Source organism: Podarcis pityusensis, assembly GCF_964106645.2.
Source record: "Podarcis pityusensis genome assembly, chromosome: 11".
Lineage (NCBI taxonomy): Eukaryota > Metazoa > Chordata > Lepidosauria > Squamata > Lacertidae > Podarcis > Podarcis pityusensis.
Window position 1 is genome coordinate 62,576,847 of NC_138036.1, and position 20,197 is coordinate 62,597,043.

Here is a 20,197-nt window from a genome sequence, read left to right on the forward strand (position 1 = left end):
GCCATGTTCAAATATATAAAAGGATGTCACATAGAGGAGGGAGAAAGGTTGTTTTCTGCTGCTCCAGAGAAGTGGACACGGAGCAATGGATCCAAACTACAAGAAAGAAGATTCCACCTAAACATTAGGAAGAACTTCCTGACAGTAAGAGCTGTTCAACAGTGGAATCTGCTGCCAAGGAGTGTGGTGGAGTCTCCTTCTTTGGAGGTCTTTAAGCAGAGGCTTGACAACCATATGTCAGGAGTGCTCTGGTGGCGTTTCCTGCTTGGCAGGGGGTTGGACTCGATGGCCCTTGTGGTCTCTTCCAACTCCATGATTCTATGATTCTATGAATTTCCCCTTTCTAACCCAAGTTCCCACCATTTAGTGCCTCCTTCCACCCCATTTATTCATTCTTCATCAGAGCCTTCCAATCCAAACCCAATCCCTGCAGTGATCATTACAGTCTCGGAACACGCAGAAAGCAGACTTATATAGGAATAGCTGGTCTTGTGTTCCCAGAACGCCCAACAGTTTACAGCAACAGTTTGAATTACACCTGCAAACCAAGTGGAGGCCAGTGAAGTTCTTGAAACGTAAGTCGTACCTTGGTTTTGGAACAGCTTAGTTCTCAGATGTTTTGGCTCCTGAATGCCGCAAACCCGGAAGTGACTGTTCTGGTTTGTGAACTATTTTGGGAAGCCGAATGTCCAACGAGCTGCAGGAACTTCCTGAAGCCTCTCAGAAGCCGTGCTTTGGTTTTCAAACATTTTGGAAGTCAAATGGACTTCCGGAACAGATTCTGTTCTCCTTCCATGGTACGACTGTATTCATTGCAACAAGCCCTAGTTAAGAAAGTAGCTGCCACACACTGGGCTAGCTATATTTTCCAGATTATTTTTTTCCAAAAGTAGCCTATTGTAATAGTCTGGTCTGGAAGTTACCAGTGCATGGGTGAGGTTTGAAAATATATTTTAGCCACTTCTAGTCACTTAAGTGGAGTCAGAGAAATCATTTTAAATTGTATTTTATTACCTTGTTCCAAATTATAGAAAAACGTGATGTAAATACACGTGCATGCGCACACAAAACACACACCCATACATATCTATAAAATATAAAATATTCAGCAATCAAATATGCATCATCTGTTTCTAACAGGAAGGCAGATTGTTTGTGGCTGAGTATGATAAAGACAATTCTGCACAAGTCTATAAAACTATTTTTTTAAAAAAAACAACACCTGCATTCCAGTCTGCTGTAATGTATGCAGGTCACTGTTTATGTATTGTAATCAGCACTTTAACAGAACCTTTACAGCAGTTCATCTGTTAGCTGCTGGAATGACAAATGGATTCATTACAATAATTGTTTGGCAAGGAATAGCCAAAAACAAAAAAACCTACCCAAATCGTTTATATGTGATACTTAATATTTTTATAAATGGGTTCCCTGAAGTTTCCTGAACAACAATTGAAAACTATTTCATTTGACCTACAGAATATTACTAGCTTTTAATAATATTTTCTCCATTCTTGCTAAATTCTAAAATTAAATCCATAATTTGCCAAAGACAAGACATTCACTGAATGCAGTTTTAGTTAACACAATGACAAATTATATATTTTGTCCATTTTGCTTTCTGTAATTATGTGCCCAAAAATGTTTACCAAAAACACATTTGTCTATTACGTCACATGCAAAATAAAATACAATAAAAAACAAAGTGAGGGAAACCCTGAGTCAGTAACTTCATTGGCAAGGCTGAATTCTTGCCATACCTTCACGCTGCTAACAAAATAGTTCAGCATTTATCACTCTACAACTGAGAGCAGGGAGGGAGCTGTGCAGTTCCTATTGTAGATAAGCAAGGTGCTATTCCCTCTGCTTCTGCGGAGCTCAGTATTCAATTTCATTAAAATCGGCAGAATAACCAGAAGACTGCAGTATGGGTTCTCCTGTTTCTAGAGGTGGAGGAAAAGAATATTTGAAGTAGCATACTATTCTATAGATAATCATTTTAACATGGGCTGCTATTGAAAAACAAACACAGTGCAAACTTATACCTGTCTATTTGGAAATAAGTCACATCAGCTTTAATGGAGCTTACTCCCAGGTAGGAGGGTATAGTATTCCAGCCATAATAATGAAATTCATTCAAATAATGGCCTAGTGGAATTTCAAGCAGTTGGTATCATTTGATAAAAGAATCAGGCGGGATTTGACTTAAGAGGTTCACTCATGCAACAGGACTTTTCCTTTCTCTCCTCCGTGCCATGCACCCCCAAATCTGCTTGGAAGGGTTGGGGAAGCACCCCACCAACAAGTTGTGTATGTTTACATCTACATGGATTCAACACACAAGTGCCACTAGGAGCTGCCTCACTGTACTGCTTCATATAGTCATCTATCACAAGGAAATGTGGGGGGGGGGACTAGAAATGAAGTGAAAAAGAACTTAAAGTAAATATAATTTACCTTTACAAGGTCCTCTCTGAAATAAAATATCATCAATGGCAATGTCACTTCTTACTGATATTCCACGAACTGCTTCAAATATAATCTGTATTTTTTTAAAAATACAATTTTAAAAATATTTTTGAAGGTAAAGTTTCCAATAATTTGAAAAGTATATATAGAAGAAATTCTTCAGTCAACTGAAATATTTTTTAGCCATCATGTCATGGACCTAATTAATGCAAAGACTTCCCCATCCACTCCAACCCTCTGTACCCACTGAAAAGTCTCTCTGGAGGGTTTGTGATGTAGGAGGGGGAATTACCCTACTGAATTTTGGGAAACTTCCCACCCCACCCCCCTACTTCAGCATCCACCTCCCACTCCATGTTATTCAGGAGGGTTCTCTGACCCTCCAGTGACCATTGGATGTGTTGGAAGGAAGACAAAAAGCCCCCTTACACTGGTTTCCTTCTAGTCACATTAGCTAGGATACAGGCCAATGTGTTTTAATGAAATCTATTTCTTTATTGCATCCAGAACATTAAACATATTCTCTTAGGACTGCCTGGCAGATAGATACCTTAACTTAAAGAAAAATTCCAATTATTATTACCAGTATTGTAGCTTCTCAGGTACAGTTAAGGCTGTAATCCTATACCCACTTACCAGTGGGACTTGCCTCGGAGCAGGTATGCCTAGGATTGCACCATTAGATCAACATACAGAGCATGTTTACAGAAGCAAGTTCCACTGTGCTTATTTGAACTTTCTCCAAGTTTGCATAGGATTGTATCCCTTCTGCTTCTTCAGCTTTCATGTGTGGCTCCAGCCAGGTCTGTATTATAGCAGTATTCCAGGTCTATGAGTAAGTACCATGGAACTCAATGAAGTTTACTTCTGAGCATACAGGTACAAGGATGGCATTGTTGCCAAAAAAGCCCACCTATATTATATGATCAGCTGGTTCAGAGTTATTCACTGTTAACTTGAGTCACCATGTTCCCTTGCTTGGGCCACTCAAAGGTTACTTGCAGACAAGGCCAATCAGGAGAACTGAGCTGAAAAAAATATTTTTGTTCCACTGAGTTATTTTCACTGTGTTGGTTTAAATAGCTAGATCGGTACACGGTTTTCCCCACATTACTTTTAAAAGTGACTACATGGGAACACACCTGGGGCAGTTTGGGACTACAACCCAATGTTACTCAGGCTATTGCTACCTAAATCCATAAAGAAAAAACTGTTACCTTGGCTATGGAACCAAAGCACATAATACTGTACTGGATTTACCTGCATTGCAAAGAGGTAACAATCCTCCTTACCATGAATCCTAAGGTGAAAGTGAAGTAACCCCAATTCTAGCAGTGGTTCTTTTCCATTCATTTGAGTTGCTTCAGACTCTGTTGCAAGACTGCAGCATGTGTGTTAGCAACTAAAAGTGAGTTATAACATGTCATAAACATCCCCCATGGGATCCATTGCTGCAATGTTAACTTACCTGATGAGATCTATCACATGTATATTCTATTTGGCCTCTTAACCATGTGATGCTTTGTTCACCATGCCGTCTCCAGAGGAGGATCTCGTCCTTATCACCATGCTTTTTCATATAAACATTTAATAGCCCTGTTCCAGAGCCATACATGTGATAAAAAAATGTAAGACACTGATGTCCAACAGTCCGTCGTAATACCCTTGAAACAAGCTGTGTCTTCTGTCCATAGATCATGTTGGATGCCTCTATGTACATGTAATGTCCTTTTTTAAAAGAAAAAGATACGCACCTCCATAAATGCTGTAATGAGTACCCTACCCTTGGGGCTTGTTCTGCATAAGGAATTAATTTGTTCACAGTTCAGTTAGACTTTCCTGGAGCTGCCTAGTGCACCAAGGCATTGCTTTCTCACAGTGTCGCCATTTCACAATCATCAGTGGCAGCAGTTTTTTATGTTCAAACTACAACTGCATCTAATAATCAACAAGTTCATATATTCCTGCCTCTATTGCTACAATTCCACTCTTCTTTGCTACTCATTTTGTCAAGGAAAAAAATTCTCCCCCCTCCTCTTGACCACCCCAGTCAATCCTGAAAGAAATGAGAATTGATAGCAATCTCAGGAGATGGAAAGAGACCAAGAATAGCAAGAACAGCTGTTGGGTGCTATGGATATCGCTGCACAGAATTGCATTAGTTAACAATGTGCTTGAGGATTCTTTGAACTTGGAGAAATATTATTGGGAAGTGTTTTTTTAAGTACCGTATTTTTTGCTCTATAGGGCGCACCAGACCATAGGGCACACCTAGTTTTTTTGGGGGGAAATAAAGAAAAAAAAAATATTTCAGGCTTTGGGCTGCAGGCTGCTATCCACAAGCCTTTGGAGCCCGGCGGGAACTCCCACCGCGCTCCGAAGGCTTGCAGATAGTTGCCCGAAGCCAGGGGTGTGCAGCGCTGCGCTCTCCGGGCTTCGGGCTGCAGGCTGCTATCCGCAAGCCTGCGGAGCCCGGCAGGCACTCCCGCCGTGCTCTGAAGGCTTGCGGGTAGCTTCCTCAAGCCTGGAGAGCGAGAGGGGTCGGTGCACACCGACCCCTCTCGCTCTCCAGGCTTCAGTGAAAGCCTGCATTCGCTCCATAGGACGCACACACATTTCCCCTTCATTTTTGGAGGGGAAAAAGTGCGTCCTATAGAGCAAAAAATACGGTAATCTGTGTCATATTTTCAACCTAAGTTGAAATTTATTTTTGGCAACAACACAGAATCCATTGAAGATGGTATAAAACCGACTGGGGTACACAGATCGTTAAACAACTACAATTATTTGGTTTCTAAGCTAGTCTTCTGTGACACAATGAAGCTGAGAAAATTGAAAATTTAGGAATCCAAGATCATCTAAATTAAAACACAAGTTTGTGCATCATTTAAAAAATCAGAACTATGAACTGTAGAAATAGCATCTGATGTTGCCTCAGTACTACTTATTACTAATTCTAGTTGTTTTTATACCCATGTTTTAAATATTTTTACTGAAGATACAGTAGAGGCAAAATTGTAGAATTCTGTGAATTATTTCCCTTTGGCTCTGCTGAAGTTTTGATAGAATCTCAACTGGTGGTATGTTATGGGTGCACAAAAAATGGACATCCCAACAGGTTAAAATTGCACTTAAAGGGAAAATATTTTCACAGCTCTATTATCAACCTATTTCTTAGCTTTTCATAATTTGGCCACCTCAGAGCTCTCACCAGGCAGACTCTTTGCAAAATGTCAAGGTACTGGAATAAATAATCCAGATTTTATAATGGCTTGAGTGTTCAAGTGTTGTTCTTTTCCTGCCCAGGCTTATTGGAAGTGACTGAAAAAGAAATGAGACTGTCAATAATTTGTTACAGGTCTCTTTAATGCACAAAGCAACCTACATTGTAAGATCAGCTTTTTTGTTTGTTAATAGGAAAAGAGTAAACCTGTTTAAAGGGGTTTGTCTGGGTTCTTAACTGTGTAAATCCTCTTTGCAGAATAAGCAACTATGGTTTATTGACCCGTGTACATTATAAAAGAAATTATCCCCTCTAAATACTCTGGAGAGTCCTGCCTTACCTAAAATGTATTGGATAAGAAAACTTTCTGTCTTATTCTCTGATCTTCCATATTTTAGTCAATGCCCTCTAGCTAAAAATTTACAGTTTAACTCACCTACCCCAGAAGTGTGGTCTCCTTTGGGTCCAGTATAAGATGTTGGTGTCTGACCTCTTCTCTTATGCCAACCACTCCGGTTTCTATTTTGCTGAATGAACCCACATTCATTTCGCTCAAAAGTACATTCTCCAGGAAAAGCAGGCAATATATCTGTAACAAAGAATTTACAGAGTTACAGTTCAAAGTAGGTCCAACCCTGTCTGAAATACCACACATATATGGCATCGTGGTTGGAAGTCATCACCAACTTTACCTGTTACCTAAAATTTGCAGTATCCATTAATCTATTTGAATTTGTCAGTTTTAAAAAGCAACACTGATGACACTTTCCAATGTTTTCTACTTTCTGAAATTATGAAAGCAAAATGGCTTTGGATCCCTTTACATAAAACAGCATTAAACCATAAAACACACCTGCTTTTCACTCTAAAATAAACTTTATGGACGAATAATGTACTTGAGGAAAATGCAGGCCTGACTGAAAATATAGTTTGCCTTGGTCCTGGAGACTTAAGAATATGACCTTAATTATATATTTGCATAGGATTTTTTCCCCTACTCACAGTTTGGATCTCTAATGCCAGTGCGGACATTTTGGAAGTGTTACCCCAGAAAGTAAGCATTATTGACATGGGAGAACTCAAATTGCATCTTGCACAATGCAGAAAGCACAGTTCATTCTGGCCTTCCATAAGTTCCTGCTTTCAGAGCAGACAAGGAAGGAAACCCTGTAGACTCATCTCATGACAAGTGTGATATAATGGGAATTTAATGTGCTAAAGGAAAGCATCCATATTCTTTGTCGCTTCCCTTTGAATACATTCTATTACTCATCAGCAACATCATCCCGCTCTATGGATGTGGTTATAAGGCAGTTATAAGGCAGGCTTGTGGGACAATGGAGGCAAGGATGCACAGGCCTGTTTCCCGTGTTCCCAGCAACCACTAACATCATTTTCCTGAATGAACTGCTAGCATTAGTGTGAGCTGGCTACTCTTTCTCCGGTGCCCTGGATTCTCCAGAAGATTGCAAGTATTTTGTATTCTATATTTCAGAGCTGGGGAATCTCTGGCGCTCCAGATCTTGCTGGACTACAACACCCTGCATTGCGGACCACTGGCCATGCTGGCTGGGGGCCGAGGAGGGCTCAGGCCAACAATGTCTTAGACAGCCACAGCTTATCTGTTCCCACACTACTTAATTTTAGGTCCCTAATAGGAGAGCACCCAGGACAGAGCACACCTGCATATTCAGGTGTGTTTGGGTGTCCATATGGGTTTAGGCTGGGAATGTGCTTGGTATGGTGAGATTTCCATGCATGTGCTGCTCATGGATTGGGACTGATATGTCACAATACACATATGAGTAAAGCCTGTGAATCCATTTATCATTTCCATATTACTGAGTAAAGGCAGGCTCAGATGCATAGTTATTTGACTTAATTTGTATCTTTACAACTAACTGAGCAATGATAATGTACTGTGGTGAGAAACAGAAATTGAGGATTTAAAAAAAACTACTGTAAACTAAGCTAAAACGCAAGTGGCTTTACAGTAAGATCAGCAATAAAATATATATTTGAAAACACTGGAGAAGGCAAGGTATAGAATAACTACAACATGGAGCATATTTTGGAAAATGGGAAAAACCAGGGAGGGAGGGGTGGATGGGAGGTCAAGTTAAATGTAAATTGGAAAATAATATACCGATAACAATTTGAAATATATAAATAAAATCTTTTTAAAAAATTGTGGTATGTTGTGAGATATTCTGAAAGAAAAGTATGGAATTAATTAGGGAATTCTATAAGAGACATAATAAGAGATAATTCTTAGAAACCCTGTGGACACCATATGCATATTTAACTTACCAGCTGCTTGACAGCTTCCTAAACTCACTGACACATCATCTAGCGCCACTAGTCCACAATCCCAAAAGCTTCTACACCAGCTCACGAACACTACCTGAAATTTATAGAAAAGATGTTACTTTTTAAATGCTTTTGTTTTATCAGTCCTTGTAGTCTCCTTTTTCTAGGAAAAGAGCTTTCCTCATTTCTTTTTTAGTGTTCTCTGCTGAAGACATTTGAACAATTTTAGTCTGAAAAGAGAGGCGTTCCTATGTAGTCTCATCTCAGCACAAGCCTATGTTAAGTAACATTTATATTTTTCTGAATGTATGATAAATCCTGACTAGCTCTAGTACAAAATATTCTTTACTATTTACATTTTTAGGCAGTACTTCATCCCAAAGGATCAGACGGCAATAAAATATATTTTATCACAACTAGTGATGGGAGGTGCGAATATTCTCCACAAACTAAATTCTAATGTAAGAACCAGTTTTACAACCCACATTTAAAAAATCTAGTAAATAATAAGTCAAGCTGTGATATTGCTAGTGTAAGTAATTTCAACTATATGTAATAGCAGGGGTTGGCAAGGCTTACCTTGTCTGGGCCAGTTCACTCCAGTGGAGATCCCTCGCCTGAGTGCATGCGATTTCTGGCATGTGTGCAGACTTGATTTCCGGTGCTGCAAAAGTGAGTCCCCACGCTGTGCTCTCGGTTTAGCGCAGCGTGCGGGGACTCACCAAGCAGGCAGCTCGGAGGCCGGTAAAACCACCCCCGTAGGCCACTTGTGGCCCATGGGCCTTAGGTTGCCGACCCCTGTGTAACAGCCTTCTTTCTATTTTGGTGTGACCTTATTCTTAGCAATTCTATACCCTTGGCCATACAGTGATGTATACACAACATAATTAGAATTCAAAGTTGATGGAAAATATACGGTTAGTGGCAGGCTTAGTGATTAATGTGAGTCTTTCACGTTGAATTTTCAATTTCAAGTTTGGTGCAAAAAATCAAAGAACATGAATTCACTGCATTGCCCCACTGAATAAAAGTATCTGTACAGATTTTGGTTGCCATCCTAACAAGTTTACCCATGAATAAACATGTTTTTGAATAAACACGGCCTAGGACCCTCGTACCTACGGGACCACCTCTCCCGATCTGCCCCACGGAGAGCCTCAAGGTCCATAAATAGCAACACCCTAGTGGTCCCGGGCCCTAAGGAAGTGAGATTAGCCTCAACCAGAGCCAGGGCCTTTTCAACACTGGCTCCGGCCTGGTGGAACGCTCTGCCTCATGAGACCAGGGCCCTGCAGGATCTGATTTCTTTCCGCAGGGCCTGTAAGACAGAGTTGTTCCGCCTGGCCTTTGCCTTGGAGTCAATTTGATTCCCTCCTCCTCCTTTTTTCCTTTCTCCTCCTGTGATGAGGCTGAATTTTAATGTTTTAATGTTGTATTTTAATCTTGTTTTTCAAGTTGTATTCATTCAACTTATTTTTATTATTGGTTGTTAGCCGCCCTGAACCCAGCCTTGGCTGGGGAGGGCGGGGTATAAATAAAATTTATTATTATATAATTTTCAATGCATTAAAATGAAGATTCTATTTTAAATGAAAATTCTCTAATATTCTCATTAATCGAGAATATTCTCCAAAATATTGCCATATTTTTCAGTGTAGATATTTTTTCCTTAGCAATAATAGGCAAAAATAGCGGGTCCTCTTATACACGGATAGCATAGGGGGGGTTGGGCGATTGGTGTCAGCAGCCAGGAGATTGGCAGCTGCGATTCGGCTGGCGATTGGTTGCTGCGGCAAGGTCTGCTGACAATTGGCTGCAACTATGGCAATTGGATGTTGATTTGCGGCAGTGTTGAGGCGTGTGTGGTTGTGTCTAGTGGGCAGGTGGGCTTTGAGTGGCGACCATGCATATGATTGGTGGCCATGGCAATGCGTGCAATTTGCAGTGGTGTGCAGGCTGTAGAGCGACTGGCGGTGGTGACCCCCCGGTCACAAAATATAGGGGTTGTCTTATACATGGGGGCATATATTCTCATAACATCACTAATCACAACATATAAATATTAAAGCCAATAGTATAAGATTGCAAAGATTATGGGCAGACAGGTGAAGCAATTATTGGGTCTCCGGAATGGAAATACAGTAAGATGGACACTATACAATTTAACTAGATTAATACATTGGTGTGAGGGGAGCTATCTGATCAATTTTACCCTATACTTAAAAGATGAAACAACTGAAGGAGAAAGGGGGAGTTTCTCCACTCCTATAAATAAAAAATCTTCCATCCGTGGTAAGCCTCTGAACACAAATGGCATGTTATGGGAACACAGCCACCACAGGGAATAATCTAAAGTAGCCTTTACAAGCAGAATAAACATTGCTTCCAGGGCTGGGTTAATGTATTTGGAAACAAAAATTTCTTTTCCATGTTACTATCTGAAAGGCAGTAGGCAAGTGAATAATGCAAATTGCATGCCAGACCTTAACAAAAGACCATTTGTTCCCCCTCCTATTTTATAAACCAGAAAGCTAATTCTTTTTTAGGATAATTAGTAGCAGAATTGGCAAATACAGTCATACCTCGGGTTACAGACGCTTCAGGTTGCGTTTTCTCGGGTTATGGACCGCCGAAACCCGGAAGTACCAGAACAGATTACGTCTGGGTTTCGGTGGTTGCGCATGTGCAGAAGCGCCGGATCGCAACCCACGCGTGCGCAGACACGCAGCTGCGGGTTGTGAACGTGCATCCCACACGGATCACATTCGCAACCCGAGCGTCCACTGTAAAGGCCAAAGTCTGCTGGCTGAGACTCCACTGTAGGTAGTAATTCTTCCACTGATACTTGACAGGTTTATGCTTGAAGCAAGAAGCCCTTTTGCAAGAGGCAACAAATACAATTATAAATATGTTTTCTGAACAGCATCTGAACAATCTCTGCAATTATTCTGCTGCTTCATCTATAACAGATGGAACTGAAATCCCTGTGCACCTTGTAAAAACTTTGAATCTGGGTGGGGGCTGTTCAAATGTTGACTTTACATACTTCCATTTGCCATTTCAACTGGTTAATGTATCTTGCAGATGACCTGCCAACATGAATTATTTCTGTTGGCCCTTTGGTAGATACACTTTAAGTCTCCAAGCAAACAGTTCCTCAAAAACTTGCCAATGAACAATCACATGAATTAAATTACAAATTCTCAAGAGGATCTAAATCTGCATAGTCTTTTCAATTTAATGTAGCATGACAGCTGAACAATATCTCACATTTAATCATGCTGCATGAAGTACCGTCTCTTGCTTTCTGTGATATATTCAACATCAAATGAGAAACTATTGCAACAAATCATTTCCATTCTTACTGAAGCTAATGTAGTGATTTGCCCTTTCATTATGTTTCTTCAGACCCAACACCCTAGCCATTATTTCTTTATTATTACATTTCTATCCCACTTTTCTTCCACAGAGCTCAAGCTGGCACACATGGTTCTCCCCCTCCCCATGTTACCCTCCTGTGGGGCAGGACAGGCTGAGAGGTGGGGACTGTCCCAAGGTCACTCAGTGACCTTCATGCATAGGTGGGGATTTGAACCCTGGTCTCCCAGAGGATACCCACACTAGCCATTTCAGCCATCTTTCTTGTTCTTTCATGCCACAGTATCTGAAAACTACGGTGATCTAATGTGTCTTCTCGTTTTATTTTTTAAAAAATCTATGATGCGAGGACAAAATCGGTGAGAGTTTCCAGTTGTTTATCATCTGTACTTTCAAGCTCACAGGGCACAACCAAACAAATCACAAATAGAAACATGAACTGCACGTATGCACACAATGTAGAATAATTTTTAAATATCAGGGTTTCCACTTCTGCAGTGATACTGTTTTTCCCTCCACCGAGGTTACATTAAATTATCAGAAAACATGGTTACAATTTGTAAATGTGTTGAGTACACACATTTGTACCTTCCTACAATGGATGAGTCAAAATACTGTAATAGGATCTCTGCTCTGAGCCTCACTGCCAAAGAGGAGGCTAGGAAAGCGGTAGAACTTTGAATTCCAGAAAGAAGAACAGGATTTAGAAGATGAGTTGAGCACAGAAGTATACAGGCAGCTCCATATCATTAAATAAAGTGTTCACAACATAGTCAATATTATTTAATATACACAATTAATAGATTTAATATATTTATTTATTAAGCAAATTTAATCTGTCCCTGGCAGATGCACTGCATGGAAATGCAGGAGAACCCAGTATTTGTGGGTGTAAAAGAGAATCCAACCCCTGAAATCCCGCCCAGAGAAGATCCAAGTGCACAGAGCAGGAGTCAAAGTGACCCCAAAGGTCCCCTTTCCTTATGAAGGTGTGTGTGTGGATGTGAGAGACACTGGAGGGGATCTGAAAAATCTTCCCCTCCCCATTCGAAAAACAGGAGTCCGAGTTTGCTTTCCCCCACCAGACAGGTTTTTCTGCACAGCTGATACCTACCTACCGCAATCTCCCCAAACCCCTGCCGCTCCTTCCCACCCCACTGATCCCCCTTCTCTAGGGCCCAGCCAGACCCTTGACTTGTGCGCACCAAAGACAGTGAGGAGTGCCCCCAACTCCCCACCACCACCACCAGCCCCCGTCCGGGGACGGCTCTCACCTAGCCTTTTGCTCCCTCCTTCCTGACTCTATGGGGTCAGGCGGCTTCCATCTTCAGAGTCTACATTTCCCCTGTGGCAACTACTACATGAAGCTGCTGAGTGAAGCCATGTAAACATTCCTCCTTTTTAATCTGGTCCTGGTGAGGCAGTAGAAATACTGGACCAATGTCTGATACAAGTATTTCCAGTCCTAGGACGACACTTTAACCATTATACCAGTACTTCTCAAATGTTTTTAAATTGGTTCAACTAGTTACTCATTCTTTCAGGACCCACTTGTCAACCAAGTACCTCAGGTTACATACGCTTCAGGTTACAGACTCTGCTAACCCAGAAATAGTACCTCAGGTTAAGAACTTTGCTTCAGGATGAGAACAGAAATTGTGCTCCGGCGGCACGACAGCAGCGGGAGGCCCCATTGGCTAAAGTGGTGCTTCAGGTTAAGAACAGTTTCAGGTTAAGTAACTGTGCACTGTGTAACTGTTTGAATATACAGGAGATGCAACAAGAATAGTCTCCAGCCTTGGTTTTCTCTCAGGGCTCTTTTCTCCTTCATTCTGCAGGTTAATTCCAGAAAGAATTAAGTACTTAACCAGAGGTACCACTGTACTGCTTTTGAGACTCCATTTCCCCTTCTGCAACAGAAAATCCAACAATGTCACTTTATTTGTGAGTGAATATAGTGCTATGTGGGCAGTATCTATGGGAATGATTTAATTGGGAGTACAGCAGGAAGTGGATAATGACCACATGCTTACAACTGTTTTATTCTTGCTTCATAAGGCTTTGTGTTGGCTTATCAGTGACTTTGTGCTGATACAGGTTTCATACTGATTGTTTTAGTAGATGTTAATTGGTTGTATCTGCATTTCTTGGTTACTGAATTGTAATGTGAATTGTCCAGAAGTCATGGCCGATTGTGTTGTATATAAATGCACCCCAAAATAAAATATAGTCACAGATATCAGATCTCCAGTATCCCATGTTTAAAGTATAATGAGGACAAATTATGCAGATGCTTTTCTGTCCAAGGATAAAAAAGGAACAGCAATTGCAGCACTGAAGAATGAAGGAGAAAAGAGCCCTGAGAGAAAACCAAGGCTGGAGACTATTCTTGTTGCATCTCCTGTATATTCAAACAGTTACACAGTGCAACAGAAATGGTTACCTGAACAGAAAAATAGGATAGTGATGTGCTTAGCAAGTCCTCGGCATTCAATTATTTTTTTGAAATAATATTTATTGCTTTTAAACCTTACAAAAAGAAGAAAAGAAAAAAGAAAAGAAGAAGAAAAGCAAAAGAGAAAACAATACAATACAATACAATACAATACAATATAAACAATACAGAACGCAACATTAACATTAACACATTAAACAAAACAAAAGCAAAAACAATTCAAAAAACACACATCATACCATCTCAATATCCTCTCTTTCATTCCCTTGTTTCATCGACCTCCTCTCACCTCCCTTTTTGTATTCCATTTCTATTAATTGTTTCAGCAAATCCTTTCCATCTTTCTCTATTTTCTGTCATGTAATTATCTTAACATATTTTAACCTTATTTTCCATTAATACTATAATACTTATTTATACTTGATTCCTTAAAACATTTCTACTAAAGCCGTATAATTCCCTTCCAACATTTTTCTAACACTCATTAATTTTACATTATTTCCATATATAGATTTTAATCTTTTTCCAATATTCTTCCACCGTCTCTTCTCCCTGGTCTCGGGTTCTGCCAGTCATTTCCGTCAATTCCATATAGCCCATCAACCTGGTGATCTTCTGTCCTAGGCTCTTAACTCTTTTCCAGGTCCCTTCTGCAAGTCTTCTTCATATTTATACATGCACTTTACTTTGTCTTCTCCTGATCTTGTTCTTATTTTCCTTCCTTTGATGCTGAAAAGTAGATCTCCGGGAAATTCCCATCTAGCAATGTTTTTATTCCTTCTCGACAAGTCGGCCAAATCTCCATAGTTAGAACTGAAATTCAAAAGATAGTTCCAGTCGTGTTTCAAAGTTTCTCCAAGTCTGGCGGTCCCCACAACTCCAGTCTCCTCCTGATCCAAGTCCAGGTCCCAAAGGTCAATAAACCCCTCCATGAGGGGATCTATCCAACTTTCTTTCTCCAGTCCAAGCGGGGCTCCAATCCTAAAAGTCTGACTTTCTCTAAATTCAGTCTTGGAAGGCATCAACTTATAATCATCAAATTGCAACTGTAAGGCTGGGGCTCTCTCCCTCACCACTTGTGCCACTTTAGGTTCCACAGCAAAAACTTTCTCCCCCGCCTTCTCCTCAATTTGCCATGTCAAAATAGATCCCTGTATCGATTCCTGAATAATTTCTGTATTAATATTGACTTTTTGTGCCAAATTAGTCACTTTTTGTTCCAAGTTATCAATTTTTATAGTCCTCACATCCGTCTTCTTATGAAGCTGTTCCAGTGAATCATTAATCTTACAAAATGCAACCACTAAGGCTTCTTCTGTCAACATTCTTAACGGTCCAAGGTCAATCCCAGATTCTCACAGTTTTATCTTGCAGGTGGAAATTCCCCCAGCTCAGCTCTTGTAACAATTTCAAAGGCTTCCTCTAGGGGGAAACAATTTCTATTTGTATCAATCCTTTTAAGCACAGTTCAAACAATAAAGTGGGTTTCAATTTCCAGTTACTTTTACTCCTTTTTAAACGCAGAAGGAGACAATGGGAATAATGTATTTCTCTTCTTTAACTTACTGTCAGCAGACGATCTATTCACAGTCAATGAGCATATCCGAAACTTCAATCTTACTAGCAACCCGGTTCCAGGTTCAGAGCGGTGGTAATTTGACTTTCTTCACTCTCTCCTGCAGGCTTACGCGATCTTAAATTTCCCCCCTCTTCTCCTGCTTCCAAGGGGGGTTTGATGATTTAACCGATGGAAGTTTAATCCTTTATGAGAGACTTTCCAAGGCTTTAGCTTGCAGCCTCTTTGCTTCAATCTATTTACAAAAGGGGAAGGCGGACTTCCTGTTTGAAACCTCCCCGTTTCAGTGCCAAATTAAGACGTTTAAGAATCCAATTTTCCGTTCTACTCATGGATAGTTGTTTTAAGATCAAATTGTCCACAGGAAAAAGTCAGCGCTCTCCTGCAACAGCAATGCGGCTTCAATCAGTGAAAGAAGCAGTCGATTCGAAGCACCGCGCCACTCACCCCACGTCGCTCCGGATGCCCGAAACCGGGTTTCCCCGCGAGTAGGGGAGGCGCAAAAGGTGCCAGCCGAATCCCATGGCCACAAGCTTCTCCCGCCTGTGGGTTTTAGTGGATCTCCGCCTTCGCCGTGGCAGCCAGACCCTGATTTCCACGGAGCGGATTCCTCCCGATCAGAGGAATTCCGCCATTGCAGGAGGCGCTAACCCGGAAGTCTCTCAATTAGACTTCCTGTGTCTTAATTTTACAAGTCTGTTTCTTCACTGGTGAAACTATACCTATAGAATCATAGAATCATAGAGTTGGAAGAGACCACAAGGGCCATCGAGTCCAACCCCCTGCCAAGCAGGAAACCATCAGAGCACTCCTGACATATGGTTGTCAAACCTCTGCTTAAAGACCTCCAAAGAAGGAGACTCCACCACACTCCTTGGCAGCAAATTCCACTGTCAAACAGCTCTTACTGTCAGGAAGTTCTTCCTAATGTTTAGGTGGAATCTTCTTTCTTGTAGTTTGGATCCATTGCTCCGTGTCCGCTTCTCTGGAGCAGCAGAAAACAACCTTTCTCCCTCCTCTATGTGACATCCTGTTATATATTTGAACATGGCTATCATATCACCCCTTAACCTCCTCTTCTCCAGGCTAAACATGCCCAGCTCCCTTAGCCGTTCCTCGTAAGGCATCGTTTCCAGGCCTTTGACCATTTTGGTTGCCTTTCTCTGGACACGTTCCAGTTTGTTAGTGTCCTTCTTGAACTATGGTGCCCAGAACTGGACACAGTACTCCAGGTGAGGTCTGACCAGAGCAGAATACAGTGGCACTATTACTTCCCTTGATCTAGATGCTATACTCCTATTGATGCAGCCCAGAATTGCATTGGCTTTTTTAGCTGCCGCGTCACACTGTTGGCTCATGTCAAGTTTGTGGTCAACCAAGACTCCTAGATCCTTTTCACATGTACTGCTCTCAAGCCAGGTGTCACCCATCTTGTATTTGTGCCTCTCATTTTTTTTGCCCAAGTGCAATACTTTACTCTTTGATTCTTTTTACAACAGGGAAATATTTTGTCCTAAACAGAAATTATTCTTAGCCTCCCCCTTGCTTACACAGTCACCAACAAGAAAGTGAGGAGAAAAATCAATGTTTTACAATATATTTATGGTATGATAAAATTTTAGGGGGCACACACATAGTGAACTCACATTAGTTTCCAGAAAACTAATCCTTTACCCTTCAGAATTTAGGAAATAGTCCCTGAGAAAATTACACTTTATTTTAGCATACAGAACAATCCCAAAAGCCATTTTGGCTTTCCTAATGACTCTAAATATTTCCTCTGCAGAAGGAAATATCTTGTAGAAACTTTCCCACTACAGTCGTACCTCAGTTTAAGAACAGTCCTGTTTACGAACTCCACAAAACCAGAAGTAGTGTCCTGGTTTGCAAACTTTACCTCGGTCTAAGAACAGAAGCCAAACGGTGGAAGGGCACTGGCAGCGGGAGGCCTCATTAGGGAAAACACACCTCAGTTTAAGAACGGTTTCGGTTTAAAAATGGACTTCAGGAATGGATTAAGTTCGTAAACCAAGATACCACTGTATTTCTTTTCCGCTTACAAATCCTGTCTTAAGGGCCTATTCTGTGTATGAATAGGGTAGGCCTGTGACCTGGATTCAAGAATTGAGGATTTTACCAACTCAAAAGAATGCCCCAGACTGGCCAGGTAATGCAATTAATAGCCATTATCAGGTAGCTTTTATATGCCTGTTGTCTTTGTCCATGGAGTTTTCTTGGCAGGGATACTGGAGTGGCTTGTGCTCACTGGAAGGACAGATCCTGAAGCTGAGGCTCCAGTACTTTGGCCACCTCATGAGAAGAGAAGACTCCCTGGAAAAGCCCCTGATATTGGGAAAGATGGAGGGCACAAAGAGAAGGGGACGACAGGACGAGATGGTGGGACAGTGTTCTCGAAGCTACCAGCATGAGTTTGACGAAACTGCGGGAGGCGGTGGAGGACAGGAGTGCCTGGCGTGCTCTGGTCCATGGGGTCACGAAGAGGCGGACACGACTAAACGACTAAACAACAACATCAGGTAGCTTGTAAGACAGGAGACAAGCTGCACTCTCATATTTCTGTTGTAGATGTGTATGATGTCTTTGGGGTAGCTTTTGGCTAAGGGGCTGGGCAATTTCTAAAGTCTTTAAAAGTTTTTGCACACCTTTGTTTTGGTTCCTCGCCTCTTTGCAAGAGAAGGGGAACTCTGCTGTAGCAGGAAATTAAAGATCTTCCCTGCTTTCCTTCTACTGGTTCCTGCCTCCATTCATTCTTCTCTGACCAATCATGGACTTGCGCCTTGGGAGGTTGGGATGCAAAAGCCAATCCCAATTTTTTCTACAACAATAGAAAAATTACTGACAGCAAATAATAAAGTTCTGACTTGAGAAACTATTGCAAGAGTACAACATGGAAGTGGCCCCTTTAGAGCAGTTATGGGACAAACCGGTTTCAAGACAGAACTGTCTATGTTTATTATAAATGATCTATTGTTTTTAAGTTGGTACAGTGGTACCTCGGGTTAAAAACTTACCGTATTTTTCGCCCTATAGGACGCACCGGCCCATAGGACGCACCTAGTTTTCAGGGGGGGAAATCAAGGAAAAAAATATGATTTCCCCCCCGCAGCTCTGGGAGCAGCGGACAGGCTGCACACAGCCTGTCCGCTACTCCAAGACCTTCTCCCTGCTTTTGCGGGAGGTGGCGGAATTCCCCCACCTCCCGCAAAAGCCCACAGGAGCCCCGCACGACTCCTGCGGGCTTTTCGGCCAGGAGGGAGAAGGGACTGAAACGGCCAGTCAGTCCCTTCTCCCTCCTCGGGGAAAAGCCCCCAAGAGCGGCGCGCTCTTTAAAGGGTGCGCGGCTCCTGCAGGCTTTTCTAGGAGGTGGGGGAATTCCCCCCCTCGTAGAAAAGCCAGCAGAAGCCGCGGAGCCCCTTTAAAGAGCACGAGGCTTTTGCGGGCTTTTGCGGGAGGTGGGGGAATTCCCCCATCTCCCCCAAAAGCCCGCAGGAGGGAGAAGGGACTGACTCGGCCAGTCAGTCCCTTCTCCCTCCTTGGGGAAAAGCCCCCAAGAGCCGCTCGCTCTTTAAAGGGTTCGCGGCTCCTGCGGGCTTTTCTAGGAGGTGGGGGAATTCCCCCCCTCGTAGAAAAGCCCGCAGAAGCCGCGGAGCCCCTTTAAAGAGCGAGCGGCTTTTGCCTGCTTTTGTGGAAGGTGGGGGAATTCCCCCATCTCCCGCAAAAGCCCAAAGGAGGGTTGGAGAGTAGCGGGAGGGCGTCGCGCACCTTCCCGCTGCCCCCCATCCTCTGGAGCTGGCGATGGGGGAAGCGCTGCTTTCCCCACCGCCAGCCTCAAACCCGGGTTGGAGAGTAGCGGGAAGGCGTCGCGCGCCTTCCTGCTGCCCCCCATCCTCTGGGGCTGGCGATGGGGGAAGCGCTGCTTTCCCCACCGCCAGCCTCGAAGCCGGGTTGGAGAGTAGCGGGAAGGCGTCGCGCGCCTTCCTGCTGCCCCCCATCCTCTGGGGCTGGCGATGGGGGAAGCGCTGCTTTCCCCACCGCCAGCCTCGAAGCCGGGTTGGAGAGTAGCGGGAAGGCGTCGCGCGCCTTCCTGCTGCCCCCCATCCTCTGGGGCTGGCGATGGGGGAAGCGCTGCTTTCCCCACCGCCAGCCTCAAACCCGGGTTGGAGAGTAGCGGGAAGGCGTCGCGCGCCTTCCTGCTGCCCCCCATCCTCTGGGGCTGGCGATGGGGGAAGCGCTGCTTTCCCCCACCACCAGCCTCAAAGAGCAGACTCTCCTGGCTTCAGCGGAAGCAACGCGAAGCCTCCGGAGCGCAGGCTTCGGAGGCTTCGCGTTGCTATCGCTGAAGCCAAGGAGTCTGCATTCGCTCCATAGGACGCACACACATTTCCCCTTCATTTTTGGAGGGGAAATAGTCCGAAAAATACGGTAATTCCTTCTGGAGGTCCGTTCTTAACCTGAAACTGTTCTTAACCTGAAGCACCACTTTAGCTAATGGGGCCTCCTGCTGCTGCCGCACCACCAGCACGCAATTTCTGTTCTCATCCTGAAGCAAAGTTCTTAACCTGAGGTACTATTTCTGGGTTAGCAGAGTCTGTAACCTGAAGCATCTGTAAGCTGAAGCGTCTGTAACCCGAGATACCACTGTACTGGTGTTTTTACAGCCCCCCGAAATTTGGAACATGCTGGGATCTTCACTGCTTAATCAGGCCTAGATCCCTGTTCCTCCAAAAAGCAACAGTGTTGACTGGACAGGGTAGAATTCCTTAGG

At 42.8% G+C, this 20,197-nt stretch overlaps 1 protein-coding gene across 7 annotated transcripts in view; it reads right to left on the reverse strand.

Moving 5' to 3' along the window:
• Window positions 1–1,212: 1,212 nt before the first annotated feature.
• The window catches only part of MAMDC2 (MAM domain containing 2), a 71,433-nt gene continuing 52,448 nt past the window's right edge, over window positions 1,213–20,197 (reverse strand). For 4 of the 7 annotated variants that reach the window (XM_080972647.1, XM_080972644.1, XM_080972645.1 and 1 more), the window contains 5 exons: window positions 8,003–8,096; window positions 6,129–6,281; window positions 3,938–4,197; window positions 2,458–2,542; window positions 1,213–1,943 (listed from right to left, as the gene is read on the reverse strand). In XM_080972647.1, coding sequence (XP_080828773.1) covers window positions 1,879–1,943; window positions 2,458–2,542; window positions 3,938–4,197; window positions 6,129–6,281; window positions 8,003–8,096 — 657 coding nt within the window. In that variant the 3' untranslated portion in view covers window positions 1,213–1,878. Of the gene's footprint in view, window positions 1,944–2,457; window positions 2,543–3,937; window positions 4,198–4,233; window positions 4,267–5,037; window positions 5,791–6,128; window positions 6,282–8,002; window positions 8,097–20,197 lie in introns of those variants that run through there. The other 3 variants (XM_080972649.1, XM_080972650.1, XM_080972648.1) reach the window with 3 other exon arrangements.